A 26,977-nucleotide genomic window follows, 5' to 3' on the forward strand; every position below is an offset into this window, starting at 1 on the left:
CGGGATTATCTTTCTTCCTATGCAAGAAATGACCTGTGAAAAATCCATTGCAAAATCATTTGCGCAAAAAAAATATATTCAAGGTCAAACGCCGCGAAAATAGTTTTTTTAAACATCTCGTAAACTATTTTGTAATAGTTAAATTAAAAATAGTTAAATAGTTAATTAAAAAATCCAAAAAAATGTTCAAAAATTACATATATTATAATATTTAAAAAAATTACTTTTATTTTAATTTTTTTCAATATTTTAAATTTATAAAATATTTTTAATATTTTTCGTGTACTAAAATATGCGATTTACTAACTTTCCTCAGTTAAATATTTCGAAAATAATTGCTTCTACGTAAATTTTGTACAGAACCTTTTTTGTGTAAAATTAACTCGGAAACAAATTTCATAATAGCTAAAACGCTAAGCTTGATAGTTTACGAGATATTTGAAAAAAAAACCTATTGTCGCTACCTTTGACGTCCGAATAAAGTTAATTTCGGTGAAAAAAACTTCATTTGGATTTTTTAGGCAGAAAAACCTTTATTTCCAGGGCTAAACACTTAATATTCTCGTACATTATTTTTTGATAGTTTCAATATTAAATAGACGCACATTGTGTAAGCAGCTTAATTTCAATTAAGGGGTCATATGTTACACTTTTTATTTTAGAAATTACACAGAATTTGATGAAAATTGCTGAAGAGTATCAGCAGAATTTGGGCCGAGTATGGTTTGGTCCTTTTCCCGTAATCGGAGCATCAAATCCAGATATTGTTAAAGAACTTCTTACAAATGAACATGCTTTAGAAAAAGCCTACTTAATGAAAATAGCTTGGAATCCTGTAATGGGAAAATCAATTTTAACATCAGAGGGTATTATAATATTTCGTAAATTTTTAAAAAATAAAAATCTTGATAACGATTAAATATTTTTAGTTCCAGAATGGAGAAATCATCGAAGAATTATAATTAGAGGTTTTAGTCCAATCATTTTAAAATCGTACTTTAAAATATTTGTGGAAAAAATTAATATTTTAATACAAAAATTAGATTTGGAATTAAATAAAGAAACACCGTTTGATATATTTAAATATTTATCAAAAACTACTTTAGACTCAATTTGTGGTAAGAAATTTATAAATAAATCGCAAAAAACTTGTAAAGAGAGGACGTCTTGCCGACATCTTGCCAACAGAGGACCCGCCCAAAAGGAAAATAAACTTTCCAATTTGAAATATTGAGAAATCTGACAGAATTTAAGGATGTACGAGCGCTAGGGCAATTTTGGATAAAAGACTTGATTATTTTATATGAAGTTGGGCTAAGCCTAAATCAATTTGGAAAATTTAAGAGGAGGGGGGTTTGCCCGACTCTTTAAATAAGTAAATAACTGCAAAAATATAATAGACCTCATATTTAACATAGATCTTATAAGAAAACAGTAGAAGGATGATATGTTTTCATAGATTTCTCCAAAACCAGTCGGTGGAAATTAAAAAAAAACTACTTAAATTGAAGTTAGAACCTTAAAAAATTATTGAAAAAAAAACCCCCGTTGTGTCCAACTAATTAAGGAGGTATGAGCACGGTAGTGGGGACACAAGCTAAAAATATTTTTTTTCTTCCATTTTGATCGTGAAGACGAAAAGTAAGAATAACATTTTTCGATATCTGGAGTAATTTTCAAAATATCGAAAAATGAAAATTTTGTTAAGTTATTTAGCTTTCGATATTTCGAAGACCAGGGCAAATATTGAAAAATTTTATTCTTATTTTTCGTCTACATTCACGATTTATACAAAAATTATCATCAATGTTGAAAATAAGGTACAAATTATATCAACCACAAGTCTGATATTTTTTTGGTGATCTTACTTGCATTTTTATACTATGTATATGAAATATACATAGTATATTTAGTCCCAAGTTTGTAACGCTCAAAAATATTGATTCTACGAAAAAAATTTTGGTTTAGGTGTTCATAGAACCACCTAATTAGTGCATTTCCGTATGTCTGTCTGTCTGTCTGTCTGTCTGTCTGTCTGTCGTCTGTCGTCTGTCGTCTGTCCGTCTGTCATCACGATTACTCAAAAACGAAACGAGATATCAAGCTGAAATTTATAGTGTGCTTAAGACGTAAAAAGTGAGGTCGAGTTCGTAAATGAGCAACATAGGTCAATTGGGTCTTGGGTCTGTAGGACCCATTTTGTAAACCGTTAGAGATAGAACAAAAGTTTAAATGTAAAAAATGTTCCTTATAAAAAAATTAACAACTTTTGTTTGAAATATTTTCTTATAAACATCACTGTTTACCCAGGAGGGCGCTAATTAGGTGAAAATTTTGTAGTATGTATTAATATGGGATTATCAGTTATGTGTGTGTAATCTTTCTTTATTTACGTGACGTCAAAAAACAAACGATCTCAATTAACTCAGTCAATTGTTTGTTTTCACTTGTTTATACTTCTTTAGATTGATTTACGTCGGAAAACACAAAAAATTGCAAAAATTTATTTTTGAAATTTGTTTCATTCAACGATTACGGTTTTCTTAACGTGATAAAATCTCAAAAAAACCTTGATCGAATAATGTTCACGATTTGAATCTCAGTTAAGTCCTTAATTAAAGAAAAAATCTTTGTTGGTATATATTTGTTTATTTGATGCGATCCGATATAGAGGCTGTATAGCAGTCACGTCAGATTTCTTTACAATGGTACGAAATCTTTCGTGTACGAGTAAACATGTTTCGTGTAGATTTGACCGCTTTTATTATATGTATTTCAAAATTTATTTCATAGGCGCGGAAATCGTTGTGTGAATCTGCCACCATCTCCCTCTATGGATGAATATCGTGACAATTAAATTTGATTTCAGGGTCAACAATGGGTGTAAATATAAACTCGCATGAGGATGGCGGATCTTCTTACTTTCATGCTATACACAGGTCAATATAAAAAGTGAAAATATTAATATAAATTGTTTCTAATTTTGGTATAAATTTTAGGGCGATGTATCTTATAATAGCTAAATTTATGAATCCAATCAAATTTGTTAGTATATATTACCGATTTACACAAGATTATAAAATGGTATCAAAAAGTAGTGATGCCACTCAGGAATTTACTAAGCAAGTAAGTGACGTCCTTTTTCGTGTTCAAGCTATGAAACCAATGTATTATTTAATATATTTAATTTTTGTGTGTTGCAGATTATTTCTGAAAAAAGAAATTTGATGGCAACCTTTATAAATAATAATCAACTAATTAACATTAAAGCAATCAACCGTAATGTATACAAAAAACCATTTTTAGATTATTTAATGGATTTTACAAAAAATAATTCCAATTTTACGGAAGAACAATTACGTAATGAAACCAATCTTATCATTTTGGCGGTATGTTATTTTACTTATTGATCTTAGTCCTTTGTGAAGCGAAATTTCTATGATTATCATAGAAATTCATTCGTTTGGAGGATTTATAAAAATAAGTTTGGTTGTTAAAAAAAGTTTTAGCCGTAGCTCGAGTTACATATTTATAGAAATCAAGTTTTTATTTTTTTTATATCTTTAGCATGTATTTTGTCTGGCGTTTATGTTATAAGAAATTCATTGGAAGCGCTATACGTGATACGTAAAAACAGGGCAAGATGTTGTTAGCTGTGGACTTTTTTAACTTTTTTCTTTCGATACGATTTACATTTTTTTTTACTCTTTCAAAAACAACAAACATCCTGCCCTTTGTCTAAGTATTATGTTAGCAAAAATTTTGCTTGAAGGCAGACAAAAAATATCTTTGAAATACGAAAATCGAACCACGCTAACAGTAGAAGAGTCAGGTCACTTTCAGCACAGTTGGATGGTACACTTTTCAAAAAAGGGCAAACCTAGGTGAATGTTGGAAGCCTCGGAAGTTGGAGGGGATAGATGACGTCATTGACCAATAGTAAATCAAGATGGCGTTGGGAGGTGTGGTGGGGCGTGGCTGACAGAGCGTTAGTGTGTTTCTTGGCGAAAGTGGGGCTTAAAGTGGTGGGCGTGGTTTTGGAAGTGGGGGTTAAAGGGGGGCGGGAATTGGACGTTAGATGAGATAATCGAGCCCACTTTCAACCCCAAAGTATGGTACACTTTTCCAAAAAGGGCAAACCTAGGTGAATGTTGGAAACCTCGGCATTGACCAATAGTAAATCAAGATGGCGTCGGGAGGTGTGGTGTTGGGGAATAATGGCTGCCTAAGCATTGATGACGTCATTGGCTTTGACCAATAGTAGCACTGTAAAAATCAAGATGGCGTCGGGAGGTGTGGTTGAATTGGTGGGGAGGAATGGCTGCCTAAGCATAAACGGGAAATTACCAGGTGACGTCATTGGCTTTGACCAATAGTGGTGCTTGACGGGGAGTGAACGGGGGGCGGGACGTTGACATTAGTCAGCAATTTTCAAGAATATGTTAATTTGACCTTGAAAAATATTGTAATTTGACACTTTAAATATACATGATAAAATTCAAGATACGTGACCGGATGTTAATATTTTTTTTTATTGAGTCAGCGATGTATTATGATTAAGCAATGTAATATGACACTTGAAATTTACATAATAAAAATACATGTTCAAACTTGTTTGAATGGACTTTGATCTTAAAATAATTTTACACGTGTCAGCTATTCTCAAGAATATGTTGAAATAGATTTGACCTTGAAAAATATGATATCATCATCCTGTTACAAGTTCAAACTTGTTTGAATAAAAATACATGTTCAAACTTGTTTGAACATGTTTAAACTTGTTTGAATCGCATTAGATCTTAAAATAATTTTACACGTGTTATGAGATTAGATAATAATTTCTGCTGGTGGGGGGGATTTTTGGAGTGGTGGTAATCATATAAAAAAGGCGCTCGACATTACGGTAATATCAGTTTTCATTAAATATTCATAATATTAATCAAAATGAATAGAGCAGAATTAAAATTATTAGATAGTTGTTTAGTGCGACCATGCATAAAAATGGACTACTTGCCACTGAAAAAAAAATTAAAAATACTAAAAATGGAGCGGATTCTAACGATACATGGGCCATCAATAAAAGTTTTACTGGATATAAGCCTAGATGGTACAGAAAACGAGGGTGTTTTTCTACCATCTAGGTTTGCAGTGTTGACGGACAACATGATTAAATTATTTAACACAAAACCGGGGTATTTGATGGTGGAGGAGAAAATTGGAAGAAGTCACCAATTAACGCTGCGCCTATTCGAAGATGATGTTAACGAAGATTGTGTTGACATCGAAGAAGAAAGTCAAGCATTATTTTAAAATCATTCCTATATTGAATTTTGTTACTGCAAGATATATATATTTTATTGTTATACATCAGAAATTTCCGAATAAAAAATCATTTTGTAAAATCTATGTATTTTTATTTTTAAATATTTATAATACAACACTGTTTTTTTAAATAAGAAACTTACAATAAAAATAATATTTTTACAATGTGATATTTTTTATTTTTTTTTATAAAACACAAATATGTTCACAAAAGCGGTCCACTATGGCATTTTTTTTATTGTTACAAGTATGTTCGCAAAAACACCGTTCATACTGAGTTCTCAATAGGTTATGATGTAATTTTAAAAATAAATATAAAATCTAAACAGGTCTAATAAGAAACAGCTCGGTTTAATACTGGTCTGTATCTAAACAGGTCTGTATCTAAACAGGTCTGTATCTAAACAGGTCTGTATCTTAACAGGTCTGTATCTAAACAGGTCTGTATCTTAACAGGTCTGTATCTAAACAGGTCTGTATCTAAACAGGTTCAACTTAGCTAGCTGTTTCGCTGTCTGAAGCGTGTTATCACATGAATGCTTGCAAATTAAGTGACCCATATAGTTGATAGACAGTGCTTAATAATCTAACAAGCATCATCATTCAACCCATATAATATGCTCTTTATATGGAATAATAATAAATCAACTTTTACTACAGATTAGATAAAAAAATTTACCCTGCTGTATTATCGGAGTAATTTGGAGTAATTTGGAGTAATATTGGAGTAATATCGGAGTAATTTGGAGTAATATCGGAGTAATTTGGGGTAATATCGGAGTAATTTGGGGTAATTTGGAGTAATATTGGAGTAATATCGGAGTAATTTGGAGTAATATCGGAGTAATTTGGAGTAATATCGGAGTAATTTGGGGGTAATTTGGAGTAATATCGGAGTAATTTGGAGTAATTTGGAGTAATATCGGAGTAATTTGGTGCAGTATCGGTTTGATTTGAGTATTTGTATGTTTGCACTTATTCCAGAATCTAATCAAATTATGAACTTGATATTTTTAAGTCATCATTTAAGGTAAATTCATTATTTTGAATTAGAATTCATATTGATTCACAAACATCTTCTACACTTATACCTAGGATTGGGAAATATGATGGATGTATTTTTTAAAATAATAAAAATGTTTTATCTTGATAGACTGTTTTATTTTTAATAGAAAAATTATTCATAGAACGTATTACTAAATGATTTTTAATAAGAAATTACTAATTTTATGTTAAAAGTTAATATCAACTTGTTATTTAATTATATTTTTTTTTCGCAAGTGATGAATTATAGACAGTATTTCTTTTCCAACATCAGTAGAATATAGACTTCTTAATGTATCAATTAATACATTGGGATCAATATTATAATAAGAAATATTTTCATCAACCTCTAGGACACTCTTACTATTCATAGCTGATTCATATTCCTTGTATTGTTTAGTTTGTGAATTATCCAATTTGCTTCTATCACTACTCATTTTCAGATTAAACTTTTGATTGCTACTCTCTGATTCATTAAATGAAATATCATCATATGATTCATCATCATTTGGTTTTAACTTTGAAGTTTTAGCAACGATAGATTCCGAACACTTTGAAGAATTGCTCAATGTTGGTTTTCTTTTACTAGATTCAGCAATAGAACAATCTTTATCATTATGTATATTTTGAATAGCATTGTTGAACCTTTGATTGCTACTCTCTGATTCATTAAAGGAAATATCATCATATGATTCATCATCATTTGGTTTTAACTTTGAAGTTTTAGCAACGATAGATTCCGAACTCTTTGAAGAATTGCTCAATGTTGGTTTTCTTTTACTAGATTCAGCAATAGAACAATCTTTATCATTATGTATATTTTGAATAGCATTGTTGAACCTTTGATTGCTACCCTCTGATTCATTAAATGAAATATCATCATATGATTCATCATCATTTGGTTTTAACTTTGAAGTTTTAGCAACGATAGATTCCGAACTCTTTGAAGAATTGCTCAATGTTCGTTTTCTTTTACTAGATTCAGCAATAGAACAATCTTTATCATTATATATATTTTGAATAGCATTGTTGAAATCAGAGGTGTGACAACGCTGGATGTGTCTATTTTTATTAAATTTCCGAGAAAATATGAGATCACAGTATTCACATTTAAACATGTTTATCAAAAAAAAACTGTATCGGTTGTGAACTGATTGATGGTGTATCTTGAAATAATAGGTCTGTTTAGAAACAGGTCTGTTTAATACTGGTTTTAACCTGTTTAATACTGGTCTGTATCTGTTTAATACTGGTTTTGATCTGTTTAATACTGGTCTGTTTAGAAACCAGTCTTGTTTTCAGTATATTATATTTTCTTCCCTTAACTCTTGTATCAAACTATTGATTTCATTTTGATGGTTGAAATTTCCCGCGTCACGTGATGCGCATAACAGCCGTAATCTGTCGCAAAGTTCGTCGATTGTATTCCAGTACACATAATCTATGGGATTATTAGTTACTCGTGATAATGTTAGACCGCTACCAGAAGCAGGAGCCGATGGGTATAGATGTTTCTTAATGATTTTTTTATACTTTAAACCTCTAGTTCCTTGAATTTGACCCCGAGAGTCATAATTCCGTCTATTAGCGTTTGTTGATGTTACAATTTCTAAATAGTTACGCATGTCTTGCTCTGAATAATGTTTTGGTATCTGTTTTACTAAAAGCTCATATAAACCTGTTGTCCCGTCGTACCATTTTTCGTTGACTTGTATATCGTTATGCTTAATGTGAACAACTGAATTACCTACATATAATCTATCAGCAGCATTATCATAACGTAATCCGTAAGTATTATCGATAAGCTTATCATCTTTATTCGATAATATAAAATAAATGTATTTACCGGCCATATCTCCATAAGTCTTTGTAAAATGCTGAAGTGCATGCTGATTATTCTCTGGTGATTTTATAATCTCCCTAAATACAACATCAGGAGTGTGTAATGCATCATCCTCATAGGTGTCTGATAGATTTTGTTTTGTGACTACTGGAGTATCTTCAAATAATTTTCTAGCCTTCATTGGCGTATAATTTAATAGTTCATCTTTATTGTCTTCTAAGGTATCATCTTCCATCTTGCGTTTTATATTAATTCGAGTAAAATCATTTTTGTTCTCTTGTTTTTCTACTAGCTTATTCAACGGATCAGTGATGGGCTTAAATGTTTTTTCTAATGAAATGGTCGCTGTTTGTTCATCAGCTTTGAGTGCGTTATACTTTTTCTGTATAATATCTCTCAACTTAGCTAGCTGTTTCGTTGTCTGAAGCATGTTATCACATGAAAGATCACAAATTAAATGACCTATACAGTTGATAAACAGCGCTTAATAACCTAACAAGCATCATCAATCAACCTAGATAATATGCTCTTTATAAGGAATAATAATAAATCAACTTGTACTACAGACTAGATAAAAAAAAAAAAATTTATTTTAAAAAAATTACAATTTTAGATTAAAACAAAATACAAAATATGAATAAAGACAATCATTTTATTTTTTAATATCATTTATTGTTATAACTTTTTTAATCATTAACACTAATTTATCAACAACAAGCACCTCCGTATAAAGATCTATTAAAAAAATAATGTAATAAATACATAATAATATTTGTGGTACAATGTTTATGTTGATAGATGCATAGAGCTTTTGACACACTGCCATTCTTATGGAGCGGTTTTCCACCATCCAAATTTTCAATGTGGACTGCCCTTGTTGAATTTCGAATTAATTTTTTAATCCAAATTTTCTTTTCTTCACCTTTGCAGTATATAACATTATGATTAGCAATGTGTGTTAAAATGGTTGATAACTCACAATAATCGGTGGCTCCTTGATTCCAGTATAAGCCATGGTAATTATTTGAGAGCCAAATTGTTTGTTTCTTATCCGAATCACTTAATGTGTTAAATGGAAATGGCGGTTTGAATACATAATGTCCAAAGTGGTTACCATTTGTATCCACAAAACTAAGTTCTTTAACGATGAATTCATTGTTTACTTTGAAACCCTGTACGTCCACTATGTACGCCATTTTAAACTACTCTATTCACACTATTCGTAAGTGGATTGTATTTAAATAATCGATCATGGAACACTATACAATACGCACGCGTTTTAGCTGGGAAATTAACACTAGCTTCAAACTCAACGCGCAAGTCCACTGTTGTAGATTTAAGTGACTCTGGGTGCTTAGAACAGTCAATGACAAATAGAGGTGATTTATTTATAAACGTTTCTTTATCTAGCAATGGTTCTGTTATAGAGCGTCTATAGTACGATTTTTGAAAATTACAATACATTTCATACAGTAACGCTGTTTGATTGTTTGTGTAATTTAGATTCAAATTCACATATGGGTAGGCTTCACCATTTAAATAGACTTTCAAATTTGTTATGTTACAATGGTCAAACTGACTGGAATCTTTTAAAATGTTGCGGTCACGATTTGTTTGGAAACAGATAACAGCGTAGTTAGGACATTCTACACTAGTTTTAACACTCCACACATGTCTATCAGTTAATGGTAGTTCTGGTATAAGTAGACATTCCATTGATCGAAACCATAACCTCAAATCATCATTTTGATTGACTAAGTTGTATAATTCGACTCGCATTTTATCAGACACTTTAACGTATGGAACACACCATTCTAATTTGTTGATTTTAATTTTAGGTTTGCTTGTTGCGACAGTTGAGGTAAAACAATTAATATCATCATTTGCACGAACAATAACGATTTCTTGTTTCATGTTTACGAGAATTTTAGGATAATCTTCAAAAAAACCCATATACATTTTCAACGGAATACGAACATTGAAGTAACCAGCAGCATTCTTTTTAAAATTTTCACCAAAGCCAGCATTCTCTAAAGCTTTACTTTGATTTTCGTTTAGGGATAGATAGTTTTTTATAGTGCTAACGATGCCTACGTTATTAATCACATCAATTACCTTACCACCAATTTCATAACGAATTTCATGAAACATAAATGATATAGCATTCGATATGAAGCTGGCTGCATTTGTATCATCATCATCAATCACTTGACCTTCGATATTTAAAACACTTTCACTTGGTAATGTGTACAAGTCTTGTGATTGAATGCAAATTCTAATCTCATCGCTTGATTCAAATTTCGATGAATTATAAGCTTGGTGGTTGTGATACTCTAGTCCTGTAATAACATTATCGTACTCAGGAACATTGGTCACTTCTAGTATTTCTGCCATTCTTCTTCTTCTTCTTAATACAATTGAATTTTATTCGTATAACTGATTTCTTTATTTTAAACCAGCAACTAAATTTTACCCAACAATTGGCCGTTTTAGTTTTAAGCCAATTGATTGAAGAAATTTTCTATTTTCGTATGATAACTGTTTGTGATTATTTATTCTATTGTTGCTCGATTGAGGTTGTTTTATGAGACGGTTTGTAGAAACACTGCCTCCAGCATAACGTGTAGGATGATTAAATACAAAACCCATTATATCTTTTTCAAGTGTAATCCAATTGTAATGTTTTCACCTCGAAAGTTAACTAATTTACCAGTTTGGTCCACTAACGTGAGCGTAATGTTGCTTATAGTTTGACAGTTGATTGGTAAATAAATAACATTCATAGGATGTATCACAATTTTATAACCTGGTGGTAGATTTGGTGAAAAATGAAACAATGTGTGACTGATTTCATTGTTATGATACGACCCATTTGTAATATTACATTGAACATAAATTGTTTCTACAGGTAAAATATTAACTGTATTGTCACTTTCATGTCTTTTATTTGCATCTAGTTTTCGTTTATTAAATCCCAACATGCGACAAACAGAATCTGATGGTTCACAGTTTATTATCACGGTACACTTTATTTCACATTTTAAAGTATTTGTATTAGCATTTATTTGTAGTGTCACCTCATCACCTACAGCTTCTTTTAAATAACGTTCAATATCTTCAACTTCATAAGATCCTGGTGGTATTTCTATGACTTTATCATCGTAATAAAACATGTTATTGTAGCTGTGTATATTAGGTATGGAATTGTACCCTTGTAAATCTACTAGACCCATTTCATAATTTTCATTTTTATCTAATTCAATTGGTGGAGAATAGTCTGTTGTTAAAAAAGAGCTATTCCCTGTAAAAGTAAGCATGTATGACATCTTGATTTTGAATGAAGTGAATACAAGACTTGCTGGTTTATTTATTTAATAAAAATTGTATACATAGATGTCCACAAATCGGAGTATTAAACTGTTGTTGCCTATCAAAATTATATTGAATATCACATCCGTTAAAATATTTAATGACTTCCACTGGCGGTCTCAAATTTCCAAAACTATCATAATAGATGACACTTCGATTGTACTTTTTATATGCCGTCCAGTGTGTACCACTATTTTTGGATACATCATGGTTGATAATTCCTGTTTCATATTTATATGGTCTTTTGGGTAGGGTGTCACGCATAAAAACACCACGAAAATACGGAATTTTAAATTGTTTAGCATACGCACGTAGCTCCGTATCGTAAAGTGCTCTACGTTTCAATTAGTTTTTTGCTAAATATAATCCCATGCCTTTGTTGTACGGTCTTAAATACAAGCCTTTACCCATTGCTATAGCTTCCATTGTTTTGTTGTGTCTTTGACTCTCATTAAGTTGATCACGAGCACTTTTATAATTTGTAACAGCTTTAGCAATACCCGACGCTCCACCAGCCAAAGCACCTAAAGCAGAGAGTCCTGCGAATATTGGAATTAATGGAAGTATACCACCAGACTTTGGAACTGGTATTACACGTGTGGGTGCTTTAATACGTTGACCTCGCACGGCTGCTTTTGCTATTTTTACTGCTGCTTTTAAGTCCGTTGGTTGTGATTTTTTCAATGCATTTCGTGCCTTTCGCACTGATGCTGTAAAGTTTATAGTTTTCTTTGTCTTTTTCATCTTTTTCTTTTTTAATCCCATACCAAGTGAAGTTTTTGCCTTCATGGCGCTTGTAACGAATAAAGCGGATGCTTTTTCACCAATTGTTGAATCAGATGCTTTGGCACGTTTCCAAGCGGCTTCAGCTAATTGTTTATCTGCTAGATGACGCTCCTTTAAGTCTTTACTTTTTGAATATGCTATATCATGTACCATACAAGCCTGATCCAATGCGTTTTTTGGTTTATCACCACGCGCTAATCGTTCTGCCAGCTTAGTTCCAGGTCCACAATATTGATAAGTTGGTATGTGTAACTCAAACGGTAATTTATTTATAAGTGTGTTAACAATACCTCTTCCTTTGTGTTGTTGCTTCTGATGTGACATACTACTAAATGATTTAAACAATTAAGTTCACATATATTTAAATGTTTATAAAATGGGTTGTATTGAAATTTTAGTCTTAGTTACATTAAAAATGCGTTTTCATAAACAACAACCCGCTCTGAGTGTTGAAAATTTAATACCAGAAAATACAGACACACAAACATATCATGGTCCTCTATTTTCAGATTCACTACGAACAATAATATGTGGCCCTAGTGGTTGTGGTAAAACCAATGTTATGTTGAATTTAATTTATGATGAAAACGGTTTACGCTTTGAAAACATTTATGTGTACAGTAAATCTGTTTACCAACCGAAATATCAATTACTAGAAGAGACTTTAAAATTAGTGGAAGGGGTTGGCTATTTTTCCACTTAGTGATACTAGTGAAATTCCTAGTCTGAATGAAGCTCGAGAAAAAAGTATTTTCATTTTTGATGATGTGAGCTGTCATTCACAACAGAGAAGTAGAGAATACTTTAGTATGGATCGTCATCGAAAAATTGATTGTTTCTACCTATGTCAGAGCTACGCACGTGTTCTAAAGCATAACATAAGGGGCAATGTTAATTGCTTGGTGCTATTCAAAACGGATGAAATGAATCTAAAACACATATTCTACAATCATGTTGGCTCTGATATGAATTTTCAAAAATTTCATGATTTATATCGACATTGTTGGAGTTCACCAAATGGATTTGTTGTAATAATGAAAAATTTCTCTATGAATGCAGGTCGTTATAGGAATGGATTTGATGAATTTATTGAACTGTAGTGTCACCAATACTTTGTGTGTTTTTTCAGATTCATAATAATAATTTTTTTCTGTAAATTTTTTTTAAAATGTAAATTTTAATCATTAATAAATAAAAAAAAAATATTTATAAGATTTTTATTAAATAAAACCTTTATTCTAATCTCATAACACGTGTAAAATTATTTTAAGATCTAATGCGATTCAAACAAGTTTAAACATGTTCAAACAAGTTTGAACATGTATTTTTATTCAAACAAGTTTGAACTTGTAACAGGATGATGATATCATATTTTTCAAGGTCAAATCTATTTCAACATATTTTTGAAAATAGCTGACACGTGTAAAATTATTTTAAGATCAAAGTCCATTCAAACAAGTTTGAACATGTATTTTTATTATGTAAATTTCAAGTGTCATATTACATTGCTTAATCATAAAAAAATATTAGCATCCGGTCACGTGTAAAATTATTTTAAGTCGATTAAAACAAGTTTGAACTTGTAACAGGATGATGATATCATATTTTTCAAGGTTAGATGTTATCTATTTCAACATTACAGGATTACAACAACGAAGATATAAAGGGTGGTTTCTATGCTGAAGAATTACAAAAAGTTCACGATCCAAACATTTATTTAGTGGAAAAGGTCTTAGCTAAACATGGATCTAACGTTAAAGTCAGGTGGTTAGGGTTCGACTCTTTACATGATTCATATATTGATAAAAAAAGTCTCCTTTTATAGTGGAAAGTTTTTGTGAACATACTTGTAACAAAAAAATTTTGTCATAGTGGACCGCTTTTGTGAACATATTTGTGTTTTAAAAAATGTATTTTTTAATATGAATATATATTAGACTAGGTTCATGAAATTTTATTGAAGCAATTTTTAACTAACACAAAACAATATAAAAATATTGTTGTAATACAAATGTTTTTTGATTCATGTTTATTACTCAAAATTACTTGATGGTGCGAATATAATTATCACAAACAAGGTGTATTTATAACCTGAAAATAAGGTGGTGAGGTCATTTCATAGATAAAACAAAACAATGATTAATTAAATTATAGGTGTTTTTTATTGTAAATACAAACACATTTTTAAAAAAACTTATCATAGACAATTATATTCATGTTTTTATTTCTATATACAATCATGATCATCACTATTTCTTCCACAATCACATCTGTCTATTTCATTACAATTTGTAGCACATATCCATGGCTCGAACCATTTCGGTATATTCCCACCATCCATTTGTTGGTATAGCATTCTACAGAGAATTTTAGGATCTATTTGTTCATACCATAAAAACATTCTCTCATCATGTCTAGCACTATCACCAATCCATTGTTTTCGGCGGATATCGTATGTACCCCAATTTTTTCTCAAGTTACTTCCATGAGTAAGATCATCACAACATTCATTTAGTAATATTTCAAACTGATTGAAATCTCTTTTAAAGTAGTTGAACTTTTTCGCATAATTTACAAATAAGATTGCATCCAAACAATTTCTTACTATAAATGCAGCAATATGAAAGCAATCATCAACTTCTAAATAAGAATACCGTAATGTGTCGATTAACTTTGTAGGTATACTCCAACGACATGCCTCCATAAGTTGATAAAATTCCATCTATAAAAATATTTGGCTACAATTTTCTAAACAGATCTTATCAAACAATACTCACATTAAAATATTCTGGGTAAATCATCTCCGAATTTTGAAACAGATCAATATGATTTTGTAGCGACATTGTACCCCATAATTGTAATGAATTGAAATAAACACCATTTTTTACAAAAATATCCATAATTTATTTAGTATTATTTTTTTTTTTAAATATCAAAAACCTAAACTTTACAATTTTTTTATAACAATAACAATAAAATATATATATATCTTGCAGTAATAAAATTCAATATAGGAATGATTTGTTAAAAATTTTGATGTTCTTGAACATAGTCATCATCATCATCATCATCACTATCACCATCGTCTTCGAATAGGCGCAGTCTCAGTTGGTGACTTCTTCCAATTTTCTCCTCCACCATCAAATACCCCGGTTTTGTGTTAAATAACTTAATCATGTTGTCCGTCAACACTGCAAACCTAGATGGTAGAAAAACCCACTCGTTTTCTGTACCATCTAGGCTTATATCCAGTGAAACTTTTATTGATGGCCCATGTTTCGTTAGAATCCGCTCCATTTTTAGTATTTTTAATTTTTTTTTCAGTGGTAAGTCGTCCATTTTTATGCATGGTCGCACTAAACAACTATCAAATAATTTTAATTCTGCTCTATTCATTTTGATTAATATTATGAAAAATTTTAATTCTGCTCTATTCATTTTGATTAATATTATGAAAATTTAATGAAAACTGATATTACAGTAATGTCGAGCGCCTTTTTTATATGATTACCACCACTCCAAAAATCCCCCACCAGCAGAAATTATTATCTAATCTCATAACACGTGTAAAATTATTTTAAGATCGAATGCGATTCAAACAAGTTTAAACATGTTCAAACAAGTTTGAACATGTATTTTTATTCAAACAAGTTTGAACTTGTAACAGGATGATGATATCATATTTTTCAAGGTCAAATCTATTTCAACATATTCTTGAGAATTGCTGACACGTGTAAAATTATTTTAAGATCAAAGTCCATTCAAACAAGTTTGAACATGTATTTTTATTATGTAAATTTCAAGTGTCATATTACATCGCTGACTCAATAAAAAAATATTAGCATCCGGTCACGTGTTTTGACACATGTAAAATTATTTCAAACAAGTTTGAACTTGTAACAAGATGATGATATCATATTTTTCAAGGTCAAATTAACATATTCTTGAAAATTGCTGACACGTGTAAAATTATTTTAAGATCAAAGTCCATTCAAACAAGTTTGAACATGTATTTTTATTATGTAAATTTCAAGTGTCATATTACATTGCTTAATCATAAAAAAATATTAACATCCGGTCACGTATCTTGAATTTTATCATGTATATTTAAAGTGTCAAATTACAATATTTTTCAAGGTCAAATTAACATATTCTTGAAAATTGCTGACTAATGTCAACGTCCCGCCCCCCGTTCACTCCCCGTCAAGCACCACTATTGGTCAAAGCCAATGACGTCACCTGGTAATTTCCCGTTTATGCTTAGGCAGCCATTCCTCCCCACCAATTCAACCACACCTCCCGACGCCATCTTGATTTTTACAGTGCTACTATTGGTCAAAGCCAATGACGTCATCAATGCTTAGGCAGCCATTATTCCCCAACACCACACCTCCCGACGCCATCTTGATTTACTATTGGTCAATGCCGAGGTTTCCAACATTCACCTAGGTTTGCCCTTTTTGGAAAAGTGTACCATACTTTGGGGTTGAAAGTGGGCTCGATTATCTCATCTAACGTCCAATTCCCGCCCCCCTTTAACCCCCACTTCCAAAACCACGCCCACCACTTTAAGCCCCACTTTCGCCAAGAAACACACTAACGCTCTGTCAGCCACGCCCCACCACACCTCCCAACGCCATCTTGATTTACTATTGGTCAATGACGTCATCTATCCCCTCCAACTTCCGAGGCTTCCAACATTCACCTAGGTTTGCCCTTTTTTGAAAAGTGTACCATCCAACTGTGCTGAAAGTGACCTGACTCTTCTACTGCTAACCTCGATTTCATTAATTTGACAATCAAGCGTCATATGTCGCGTTCTATGTCGCTATGTTCTAAATCAGTTTTATATCGGTGATTATAGGCATAAAAAAATATAGAAAAAATAAATTAAACAATATTTTAAACCCCAAAATAATTTAAATAAAAAAGCTAAACAAGTCAAACCCCGATCACTACAAAATTCTGCTCTAAAAAGTATGAAAACATATTCTTATCTGATATTCTTATGATAATACTCCAGTAAGCGAGGGTTAAACCTCCGATTGACCTGTTTTGAAGGTAAGTAGATAAAATCCCAAGAAACAAAAGTAAAATGGTGTCGAGTGGTGCATTTGGCCAGGGGTTGGTAACCAGCCCTTCTAGGGAGTGGTAACCACATCTTGTAGGGCGTGGAAAAATATATGTTGAAAATTGTAAATTCTAAGCAAAAAGTGTCTTTTAAGTATATTTCGAAAAGTCACTTATTGGCCGAGTTATTGGCGATTGAAATGATAAAGATCTTTTTGTTTTGTTTTTTCGAAAACTTTTTGCATTTTCAACATATTATATTTTTCCAATCCCTAGTAGGGTATTCGGAAATTTTCCCTCATTTAAATGAAGTATTTTTAAGCCTCTTTTAGGTAGGCTTAAAAATATTAAGCGATTGACAAATTTCACTATTATTAGGGTTATGATACAACAGCACTTTCTCTTAGCTATGTTTTATTACATTTGGCTTTATATAAAGACATTCAAACAAAATTATATAATGAAATATTGGAAGTTGTTGGTGACATAAATGTAGACTCAATCAATGTTGACGATTTACCAGAGCTCAAATATATGGATATGGTTCTTAAGGAATCATTGAGATTAACTCCAACGATTCCAGTAATTGCAAGAGAAGCATCCCAAGATATTAAAATTGGTACAATTTCCTTGTAACGTAAGAAGATTTTGATGGTAGTTGAATATGCAAAATACGAATCACTTTATCTGCTAATATACATATATACTTGAAATAAATTTAGATTTTTTGCCGAAATTTCCTAGATCAGTTTTTTGTATTTTATAAATACGTATTTCGACTACCAAGTGGTCATCATTAGTATGAATTAACTATTTGTAATTACTCTTATGTTACTCGTGGTTAATTTGGTGGCGGACTGCACCTAGCAGAGAAAGAAAACTAAAGACTTTTGATTTAAGTAACAAAAGATTTACACATAAATGTATATTTTACAAAGTTTTAGTTTGATCGGATGATTTATCTTTACTGAGGCCCCAAAAATTTGAGAACATGAGTTGTTGGATTCAACATTTTTTGCAAAATTCAACTACTTTCTGAACGCGGTTTATTGTTTCAAAGTAAAACAATTATTGTAAAAATTATTAATATCTTTAGGCAATTATACAATTCCAAAAGGAGCAAATATAGTAATTCCAACATTTACTATCCATCGAAATCCTGAGTATTGGAAAAATCCATTAAAATTTGATCCAGAAAGATTCACACCAGAAAATATAAAAAATCGTCACCCATACGCGTACATTCCATTCAGTGCTGGTCCTAGAAATTGTATTGGTATGAAAAATAAAATTAAAATCATTTATTAGGGTACATTTGTGAAGAACTTTCATTGATTTTGTATTTAGGTAAACGATATGCATGGATCTTTATGAAAACAACATTGGTTGCATTATTAAGTCGGTATGAATTTCACACCGATATAAATTCAAACACTTTACGTTTTAAAATAGGAGTATCATTGAATTTAATTAATGGACACAAAGTACGAATCACTCCACGATATAAATTATAACATATTTTGTTATTTTTGTAATTTTAAATAGATTTAAGTAAAATAAAGTCAATTTTTATTAGAAATTTCTATATGTCAATAAGCCTCATCAAATTTTAAATAAACGGTCCGAAACATCGGATAAGACTATATTATAAAATTGATATATTATTCTTGTAATATTTTGATTGAAAGCAGCCAATTGTAAGAATTATTTAAAAACAAGGAAAAGCTTCAGTTTCTTAACTTCAATAATTTGGCTTCATTAATTTTTATTTATTTAGGAAGCAGTATATTTGAAATCGTACGGTAATGAGGAACAGGCTTAGGTATTTATTGGATTTAATATAATATTTAGAAGGATGTAGTTTGGTAAGGGTGAGGTTAAGCAAAGATTACCAAGTTACAAAAGTTACTTAAAAAGACATTTTAAATAATATTTGATCAATTTTGGTTAGGGTTGATTTGACCATTTTTCCCAGAGGAGAGTCATATCAACCTAAGACCTTTTTGATATAAACCCTGATATGAAGTTTCACTGCTGTCCCCTCAGCCTCTCCCTTGAAAATACCATTTTCCTGTATTTGGAAAGGTTTTCCCTAGGGCGTGGGAAAATGTTTAATGATGGGTCCACACGATACAGACTATTGTTTGTACAGATATCTGTACAGACTGAAAGTCTGAGTAAAAATGTTCATGTAAATATGATGACGTTATGTATGTGCAGACTTATCATTAGTATGGGAATACTTTCAACTTCTGTGCTCAGTCTTTATTATCATACCGACTTTTGTTTGTACTGATTTGTTGCGAAGACAAAATTCTATAGGAATCTGTGTGAAGTTGGTATCGTGTGGACCTACCATTAGTCTGCAGAAGTTAATATAAAATTATTTATAAGTAGGTAATTACCTAACAAGAGAAAAGAAAGGTGTTCACATACTGACATGCTTTGGTTAGTTATTTATCATAATATAATATATCTACTATAAAAAAAATTAGTCTGAAGAAGAGCTTCATTGCTAAGAATATATTTCTCCCTTATTAAATACTTCTTATTATTAGATGAGTAATTTATTTTTTTCTTGTTTTTGAACAAATGTAATAGGAAAGTTCGCCCCCCCCCCCCTCATTTCTAGATAAACAACTAACAATATATTCTTTACTACCCAATCTCTTTAAGTGAAATAGACTCGAAAATTCATACTTCGCTGCCAATTTTGTTTTAACACCATCAATTTTCTCGTTTTGACGCAATTTTATTTTGAAGTTTTGTGCGTTCCAAAATTCAACTAGAACTCAATTGACTTTTAGAACTCTATATATTCATCGCTTTGTGTGTAAGAAACCACGCATTGAAATTATTAAAAACGAAAATGTAAGTATTAGGATGCTGTAAAAGTTAATATAATAATAATATCAATCAGAGCAAGAAACGCACGAACGAGAAGAGTAATTGACGGACAGGACAGGACAGGAAAATTCACTCGAAGCACTCGATATTTGCAATGAAGATGCATTTTCAAATGTCTACCAAATGCTTTGTGTTCTGACAATTTTGCCTGTGGCAACAGCGGCGAATTTACGCTTCTTTTCAACTTTGTGTCGTCTAAAGACATACCTTATTAGACCGAAAATGTCTGAAAATCAGCTAAACAGGTTAGTCTCGCTCAATATGCAGCACGATGCAGAGGTTGATGCGCACAGGGTTTTGAAAGCTTTTTTTTTGTAACTCGCAGAATTAACTTATTGAAAAATAGTGACTGAATATCACATTTTTTCATAATAAAATGATTTCTTGCTCTAACAAAGAGTTTCTTGTTTTTATTAACTTTATAACCCAACAAATTTTGACTCCTTCCCCTTTTTTTAATTCTTGTGCACGGACCTGCCATTAAATATCGGCATTAAAAAGCGTAGAGGGGGATCTAAGATCATACTACTGCAAGGCACAAAATTAAAAAAAATAAAACTCTTGAGATCCTTCCTAAAGATACACAAGCCTACATACCGAGTTCCGACTCAATTCAACGAAATGGGGTCGCTGCAGATTGTAGAAAGTAGCGGAAAAAATTGTTATTCAAGGTGGTCTAAAAGGTCTGTAAAACCCTCTACCAGATATGGTACACCTTAAAATACTTTATTGCTGGGCGGCGGTTTTTAAATTGCAAATTTGAAATTGTTTTTTGTAACTTAAATCTGAGTGGAAAAGGCTTTTTTGATAAAATCGGATATATTGACATTGTTTTATAGGATAAAAAAAACCCACTTAAAAGTTTATCATCAATCCATTTGCGTTGTACGTGGGGTTTTTAGATTTAAAACCCACCGTATTTCACGCCTATGGATTAATTGAATAATAACAATAATAAAACAAAAAAGGGGTACCGCATGTAGGTCCCTGGCACCTAGACCAAGAATCCTTTGTGCCGTCCTTGAAAACGACCTGCCAAACGAAGACGAGACGTCTTCTGGTACACACAGAAAGCCCACAGTTTCTCTGCTAATTTGCTAATCAAAAGTTATGAATTTTTTTTATAAGAAACATTTTTTACATTTAATTTTTTGTTCTTTATCTACCGGTTTAAGATGGGTCCTACGCATCCAAGATCCAATTGAGCTATATTGCTTATTTACGAACTCGACCGCACTATATCTCTTATCGTTTTTAAGTTATCGTAGGGACAGGCAGACAGCCGGAAATAGATTAATTCGATGATTTTATGAACTCCTGTACCAAAAATTTGTTAATAGCATCAATATTTTTAAGCGTTACAAACTTGGGACTAAATTTGGTATACCTTGATATATCTTACATATATACAGAGTATAAAAATTAATTTATTTAATAAGAACATAAATTATAATAAAATATAATAAAATATAACAAATAATATTATACCTACTATTCATTGATTTTACAGTTATTACAGAAATATAGAAATTCCGTTAACATTTAATTAAAATACCATAATATTATTACTTTTAAGTCCGGCTTCACACAATAATGAAAATTTGTTTATACAGCACTCATGCCACCAATGTGTGAACGATTTCATTTTCTTCATTAGATTAAAAACACCAAACAGCCGGACCACGCAATATACGCAATATAGGCATCGTATGTGTGATGCATAGCAAATATTTGCAGCGTATTTTCGTCGTACAACGTATGTGTGGTCGGAGTGTTCCACTTATTTCGAAAAATCTTAGAGTTCTAATTTATTATCTTTGATTATACTTACATATGCTGCTTTTTTGGTATATTATTTTGACCGCTTTCGTGAGTGTGAAACTACGTTTTGCAAGCAAAAGAAATTGTGCTACAAATTTTTGGATTTTTTTAAGTTTTTAAAGTATAACGCAGATAGAACAATTTTTTTTGCATACAAAATGTAGTATCACACTCTCCTCGCAAAAAAGCAACGTAACATCGCCTTCCGTTCATTATTATACCATGTATATATGAAATATACATAGTATATTAAGTTTAGTTCCAAGTTTGTAACGCTTAAAAATAATCATGCTAGGAAAAAAATTTTGTCATAGGTGTTTATAAAATCACCTAATTAGTCCATTTCCGGCTGTCCGTCCGTCCGCCCGTCCGTCTGTGGACACGAAAACTCAAAAACGAAAATCGAGCTGAAATTTTTACAGCGTACTCATGACGTAAAAATTGAGGTCAAGTTCGTAAATGAGCATCATAGGTCAATTGGGTCTTGGGTCCGTAGGACCCATCTTGTAAACCGATAGAGATAGAACAAAAGTTTAAATGTAAAAAATGTTCCTTATCAAAAATTAAACAACTTTTGTTTGAAACATTTTTTCGTAAACATTACTGTTTACCCGTGAGGGCGCCAATTAGGCGGAAATTTTATAATATGTACTATACTTTATTATCAGTTATGTATGTGTCACATGTTTGTATGTGTAATGTGATAAAGAAATCAACACTGACTATGCATGGTATTTCAACAATTAACTCAGTCAATTGTTTGCTTTCGCTTGTTTTTATTAGTTTTCGAAAAAATTTTCAAAGTATCAATTTAAAAAAAATTAAGTATCAGATGCCAGCTTTGTATCGCGTTTTTAGCTTTTTTTTTGTAAGATTTTATTTGGTGTAATCACATGTGTAGGTAATGTTTGATAAACATTCGTTGTATGGTGTTTTTTATACAACAAATATTCGTTGTGTTTTGATCGCTATTGTGCGAAGCTGCACCTTTATTTATATGTAATTTTTTTTTAATTTTTATTTATTTATTGTTAAGAATTAAATTGGATTCCTCTCAATATCAGCGTAAAATATTAAATACAATCAAATTTTTATTTTACAAGACATACCAATTAAATTTAGATTCAGGTTCTTGATGATTACAAATATTTGCACGTATTTACTTTTTGTTAATTACAATATAATAATACTACTATAAAACTACATAATGGCTAATAGCTAGTTTTATAGTTAACCAATCAAAAAAACAATTAAACCAAAGATGCAGAGTTTGATGGGAAAACATCATGTTTTGACGTCAGATAGGACCTAGTTATTCGATTTTTTTAAGAGCCAATTTATATCAAAAATTAAAAAATTCCACTTGCTGCTAAAATATCATGATCGAAGAAGTCTAGACGTAGAGATTAAGCCCCGAAAAACCGCTCTATCATAATCCCTCAGCCAAGAGGAAAGTTCTTACGAAAAATGTTTTGCAAAAAAAAAACTGAAGATTTGTGAACCTCTAGGTAACAACGTATTTTTGTTTGCTGAAAGCCTTTTTGTAAAATTTAACACTCGCCTCGGTAGATTAAATGGATTATCAATTTTCCACAATTTCTTCAATAATTCAACTTAATCTAGCTTTTCTTAAATGTTATTTATATTATACACTAATAAAATTTCTGTTGTGTTACTTGAATAAATACTGTTAGAATCGATTTATAAATGTTGTCAAGCTCTTATCAAATTACTTATCGTTGTCCCCTTTCAAAATTATAATTTAAATAGCATTGAAGAAACCTACAAAATGTTACCTGTAAATTTTATTAATTTTCTGATAGAAAGCTATTGCTTTCAGCCGGCAAATCGATATAAAGAACCTTCAAATGAAAATTTTAACCCGTCAGCACTCGCGTCAACCATTAGGAAACCTTTGATCCCGTGATGATAGGATTTGTTCACGTGTTCTGCATATAAGTATTGTAAATCATAAGCTCTACATAATTTTACATAACTTTATTTTTTAATACACTAACTAATTAAAAATAGTTTGCGATTATTGAAGTGTTACTCTTTTTCATATGTTATCCCCTTAAAATCATAATATACTTTTCGCTTAGATTTTCCTGTACACTTTGAGAAATGCTCTCCCTATATCCTGTAATTTTTTCAAAATTTTAAAGTAAATAGTTTTTGTGATAAAATTATTGTTTTACGCTGGTTTCCAGACATTAAACGAGGATAAGGACTTGGATAAAGACAAATTAGATAACTTGGTACTGGATTAATCTTCTATTAAAATATAAATAAATTCCTATAAATATGATATTACCTGTAATATTTCTGATGGTACTACTGTGAACTAATTGAAAATTCCAAACATGTATTTTTTTAACTGTCTGATAGAAAGCTATTGTTTTTGTCAGAAAACGAAAACAAAAATAATTGTAATTAAAGAGAATTGAAAAAAATACACTCGAACCCGGACTTCTGGGATTCATGTCAAGCGCCCTACCAATTAGGCTATTCGAGTTCTAGACACGAATGCAATTTTTTCAACTCAATGAATTTTTTTTACTTTGTTTATCCACTTTATTTATTATTATTACTTATTATTTTGTTGTTCACATTTTAATTATGCACACAATATTTACATCATGGTCTGTTTGACTAATTTTGATATATAATATGTTACATTCAATCGTAAACTAATTTGACAAATGCTTGTCTAGTAATCTTAATTAAAGAGAATTGAAAAAAATACACTCGAACCAGGACTCGAACCCGGACTTCTTGGATTCATGTCAAGCGCCCTACCAATTAGGCTATTCGAGTTCTAGACACGAATGCAATTTTTTCAACTCAATGAATTTTTTTTACTTTGTTTATCCACTTTATTTATTATTATTACTTATTATTTTGTTGTTCACATTTTAATTATGCACACAATATTTACATCATGGTCTGTTTGACTAATTTTGATATATAATATGTTACATTCAATCGTAAACTAATTTGACAAATGCTTGTCTAGTAATCTTAATTAAAGAGAATTGAAAAAAATACACTCGAACCAGGACTCGAACCCGGACTTCTTGGATTCATGTCAAGCGCCCTACCAATTAGGCTATTCGAGTTCTAGACACGAATGCAATTTTTTCAACTCAATGAATTTTTTTTACTTTGTTTATCCACTTTATTTCAATTCTCTTTAATTAAGATTACTAGACAAGCATTTGTCAAATTAGTTTACGATTGAATGTAACATATTATATATCAAAATTAGTCAAACAGACCATGATGTAAATATTGTGTGCATAATTAAAATGTGAACAACAAAATAATAAGTAATAATAAAAATAATTGTCTTTACGTTATGATCATGTATCCCGAACAAATAAATAAATCCATTAACTTGAAAGGTGGAAGAAACAGAAAATTTGAAACTTCTCGGTAAATATTAAAGCAAAATGGAAATTATTAGGCGAACGAAGCGAGCCTCTAATAGCTATATAGTAGTTCCATATTTATGTCTAGATATTGTGTTATCACTCATTATTTTTAGAAAAAATTATATAAATAATAACAAACAACAGTATTTTTTATTTATTACAATGTATATATCAAAATATATGCAGAGACAGTGGCACCATCTATGAGCTACATCTAATACTAATATATAATTGGCTACATTTAATATTAATTTTAACTGAGTGGCCATCTGTAGATTCTTTCAAGTATTAAAAACGTCATAATGAAAAATACAAAAAACGTGATAACAAAACATAAACAATTAATTTTTGCAGTTCTACAGTAGAATAACTAAAAAAATTAAGTGATATTAATACAAGTAATAAAAAAATTTAATTATAGTTATTATAATTTTAAAGTTATTAATTAATTGTTATTAAAGCAATAAAATGAAACGACGTCGTACGTTGACGGGTCGTAAAGAGGGTGATCGTAATCGATCATTAATGGGTGATGATCGGAAACGACGAAAACAAGATCAAGAAGAATTATATCTTTATCAAGATGATGTTAATTTTAAAATGTTTGCAAAAAATTTTGAGATTGCTCAAAAGAATTTGAATTTTGAAGTATGTAATGTATCTCATCGTCGTTGGTTTGATTTACAAATTAATAAAGATGGGTTTTTTTGTATTTCTCATAAATTTAAAATAAAAAATAAATTGAATATTTTCACAGCGGATAATAACATGGATCCTGGTTTACAACATGATGTTTTAAAGAAATTAACGTTTGTTGAGGAACAATTAAATTAAAAATATTTGTCAATAATTGAAGTATAATTTTATTTTAGAAATATCTATTTTATATGATACTATTCGCGAGCCATTACAAGAGGTTATACTTTTAGCTAGTTATAATATACGAGAGAATAAATTTTACTAAAATTTATAAATGAATACAATGAAATAAAATTAAAATAATGACAACCTCATCCCGAAGTTGGCCGTTTTATATTGAAATAAAGTAAAAATACTTTCAAAGAATTTCCTAATGATTGGAACAAGTACAGCTAAATATTTGTATTTACAATAGAATGGGATTTAATTTAAAATATGAATTCATTGATACAAAATCACTGAAGTTAAATAAACAAAATCATTACTTCTATGAAAGATATTGATTCTAGTTTAAAGTCATGTATTTTATTGACGGAAATTGAATACGAACACATAGTCATGTCTAACCAATGTGAGGTTGAGCCATTGAGGTTGTTGTTTCTTATAGACAAAGAGTTGGAAATAAACTTGAATCGAATTGCTCATTTTTATAATAAATTAGATATTTTGGTACATATAAAAC

At 30.6% G+C, this 26,977-nt stretch overlaps 1 protein-coding gene across 1 annotated transcript; it reads left to right on the forward strand.

Annotated features, from left to right (window-relative positions):
• Window positions 1–1,063: 1,063 nt before the first annotated feature.
• LOC123301336 (cytochrome P450 3A19-like) lies at window positions 1,064–18,948 on the forward strand. Its single transcript, XM_044884074.1, has 7 exons — window positions 1,064–1,118; window positions 2,870–2,939; window positions 3,000–3,126; window positions 3,204–3,389; window positions 17,813–18,053; window positions 18,531–18,710; window positions 18,782–18,948. The coding sequence occupies exons 2-7, from the start codon at window positions 2,878–2,880 to the stop codon at window positions 18,946–18,948; spliced, it is 963 nt and encodes a 320-aa protein (XP_044740009.1). The 5' UTR covers window positions 1,064–1,118; window positions 2,870–2,877.
• Window positions 18,949–26,977: the final 8,029 nt, after the last annotated feature.

The sequence above is a fragment of the Chrysoperla carnea genome, chromosome 5, assembly GCF_905475395.1.
Source record: "Chrysoperla carnea chromosome 5, inChrCarn1.1, whole genome shotgun sequence".
In the NCBI taxonomy this organism is placed as follows: Eukaryota; Metazoa; Arthropoda; class Insecta; order Neuroptera; family Chrysopidae; genus Chrysoperla; species Chrysoperla carnea.

Bases quoted from the DNA above. Each gene is read 5' to 3' on its own strand.
- LOC123301336 (XM_044884074.1), top strand. From the start codon at position 2,878: ATGGGTGTAAATATAAACTCGCATGAGGATGGCGGATCTTCTTACTTT. The intron at 2,940-2,999 runs GTCAATATAAAA...TATAAATTTTAG, and splicing joins TACTTTCATGCTATACACAG to GGCGATGTATCTTATAATAG. The intron at 3,390-17,812 runs GTATGTTATTTT...CACTATTATTAG, and splicing joins CCAATCTTATCATTTTGGCG to GGTTATGATACAACAGCACT.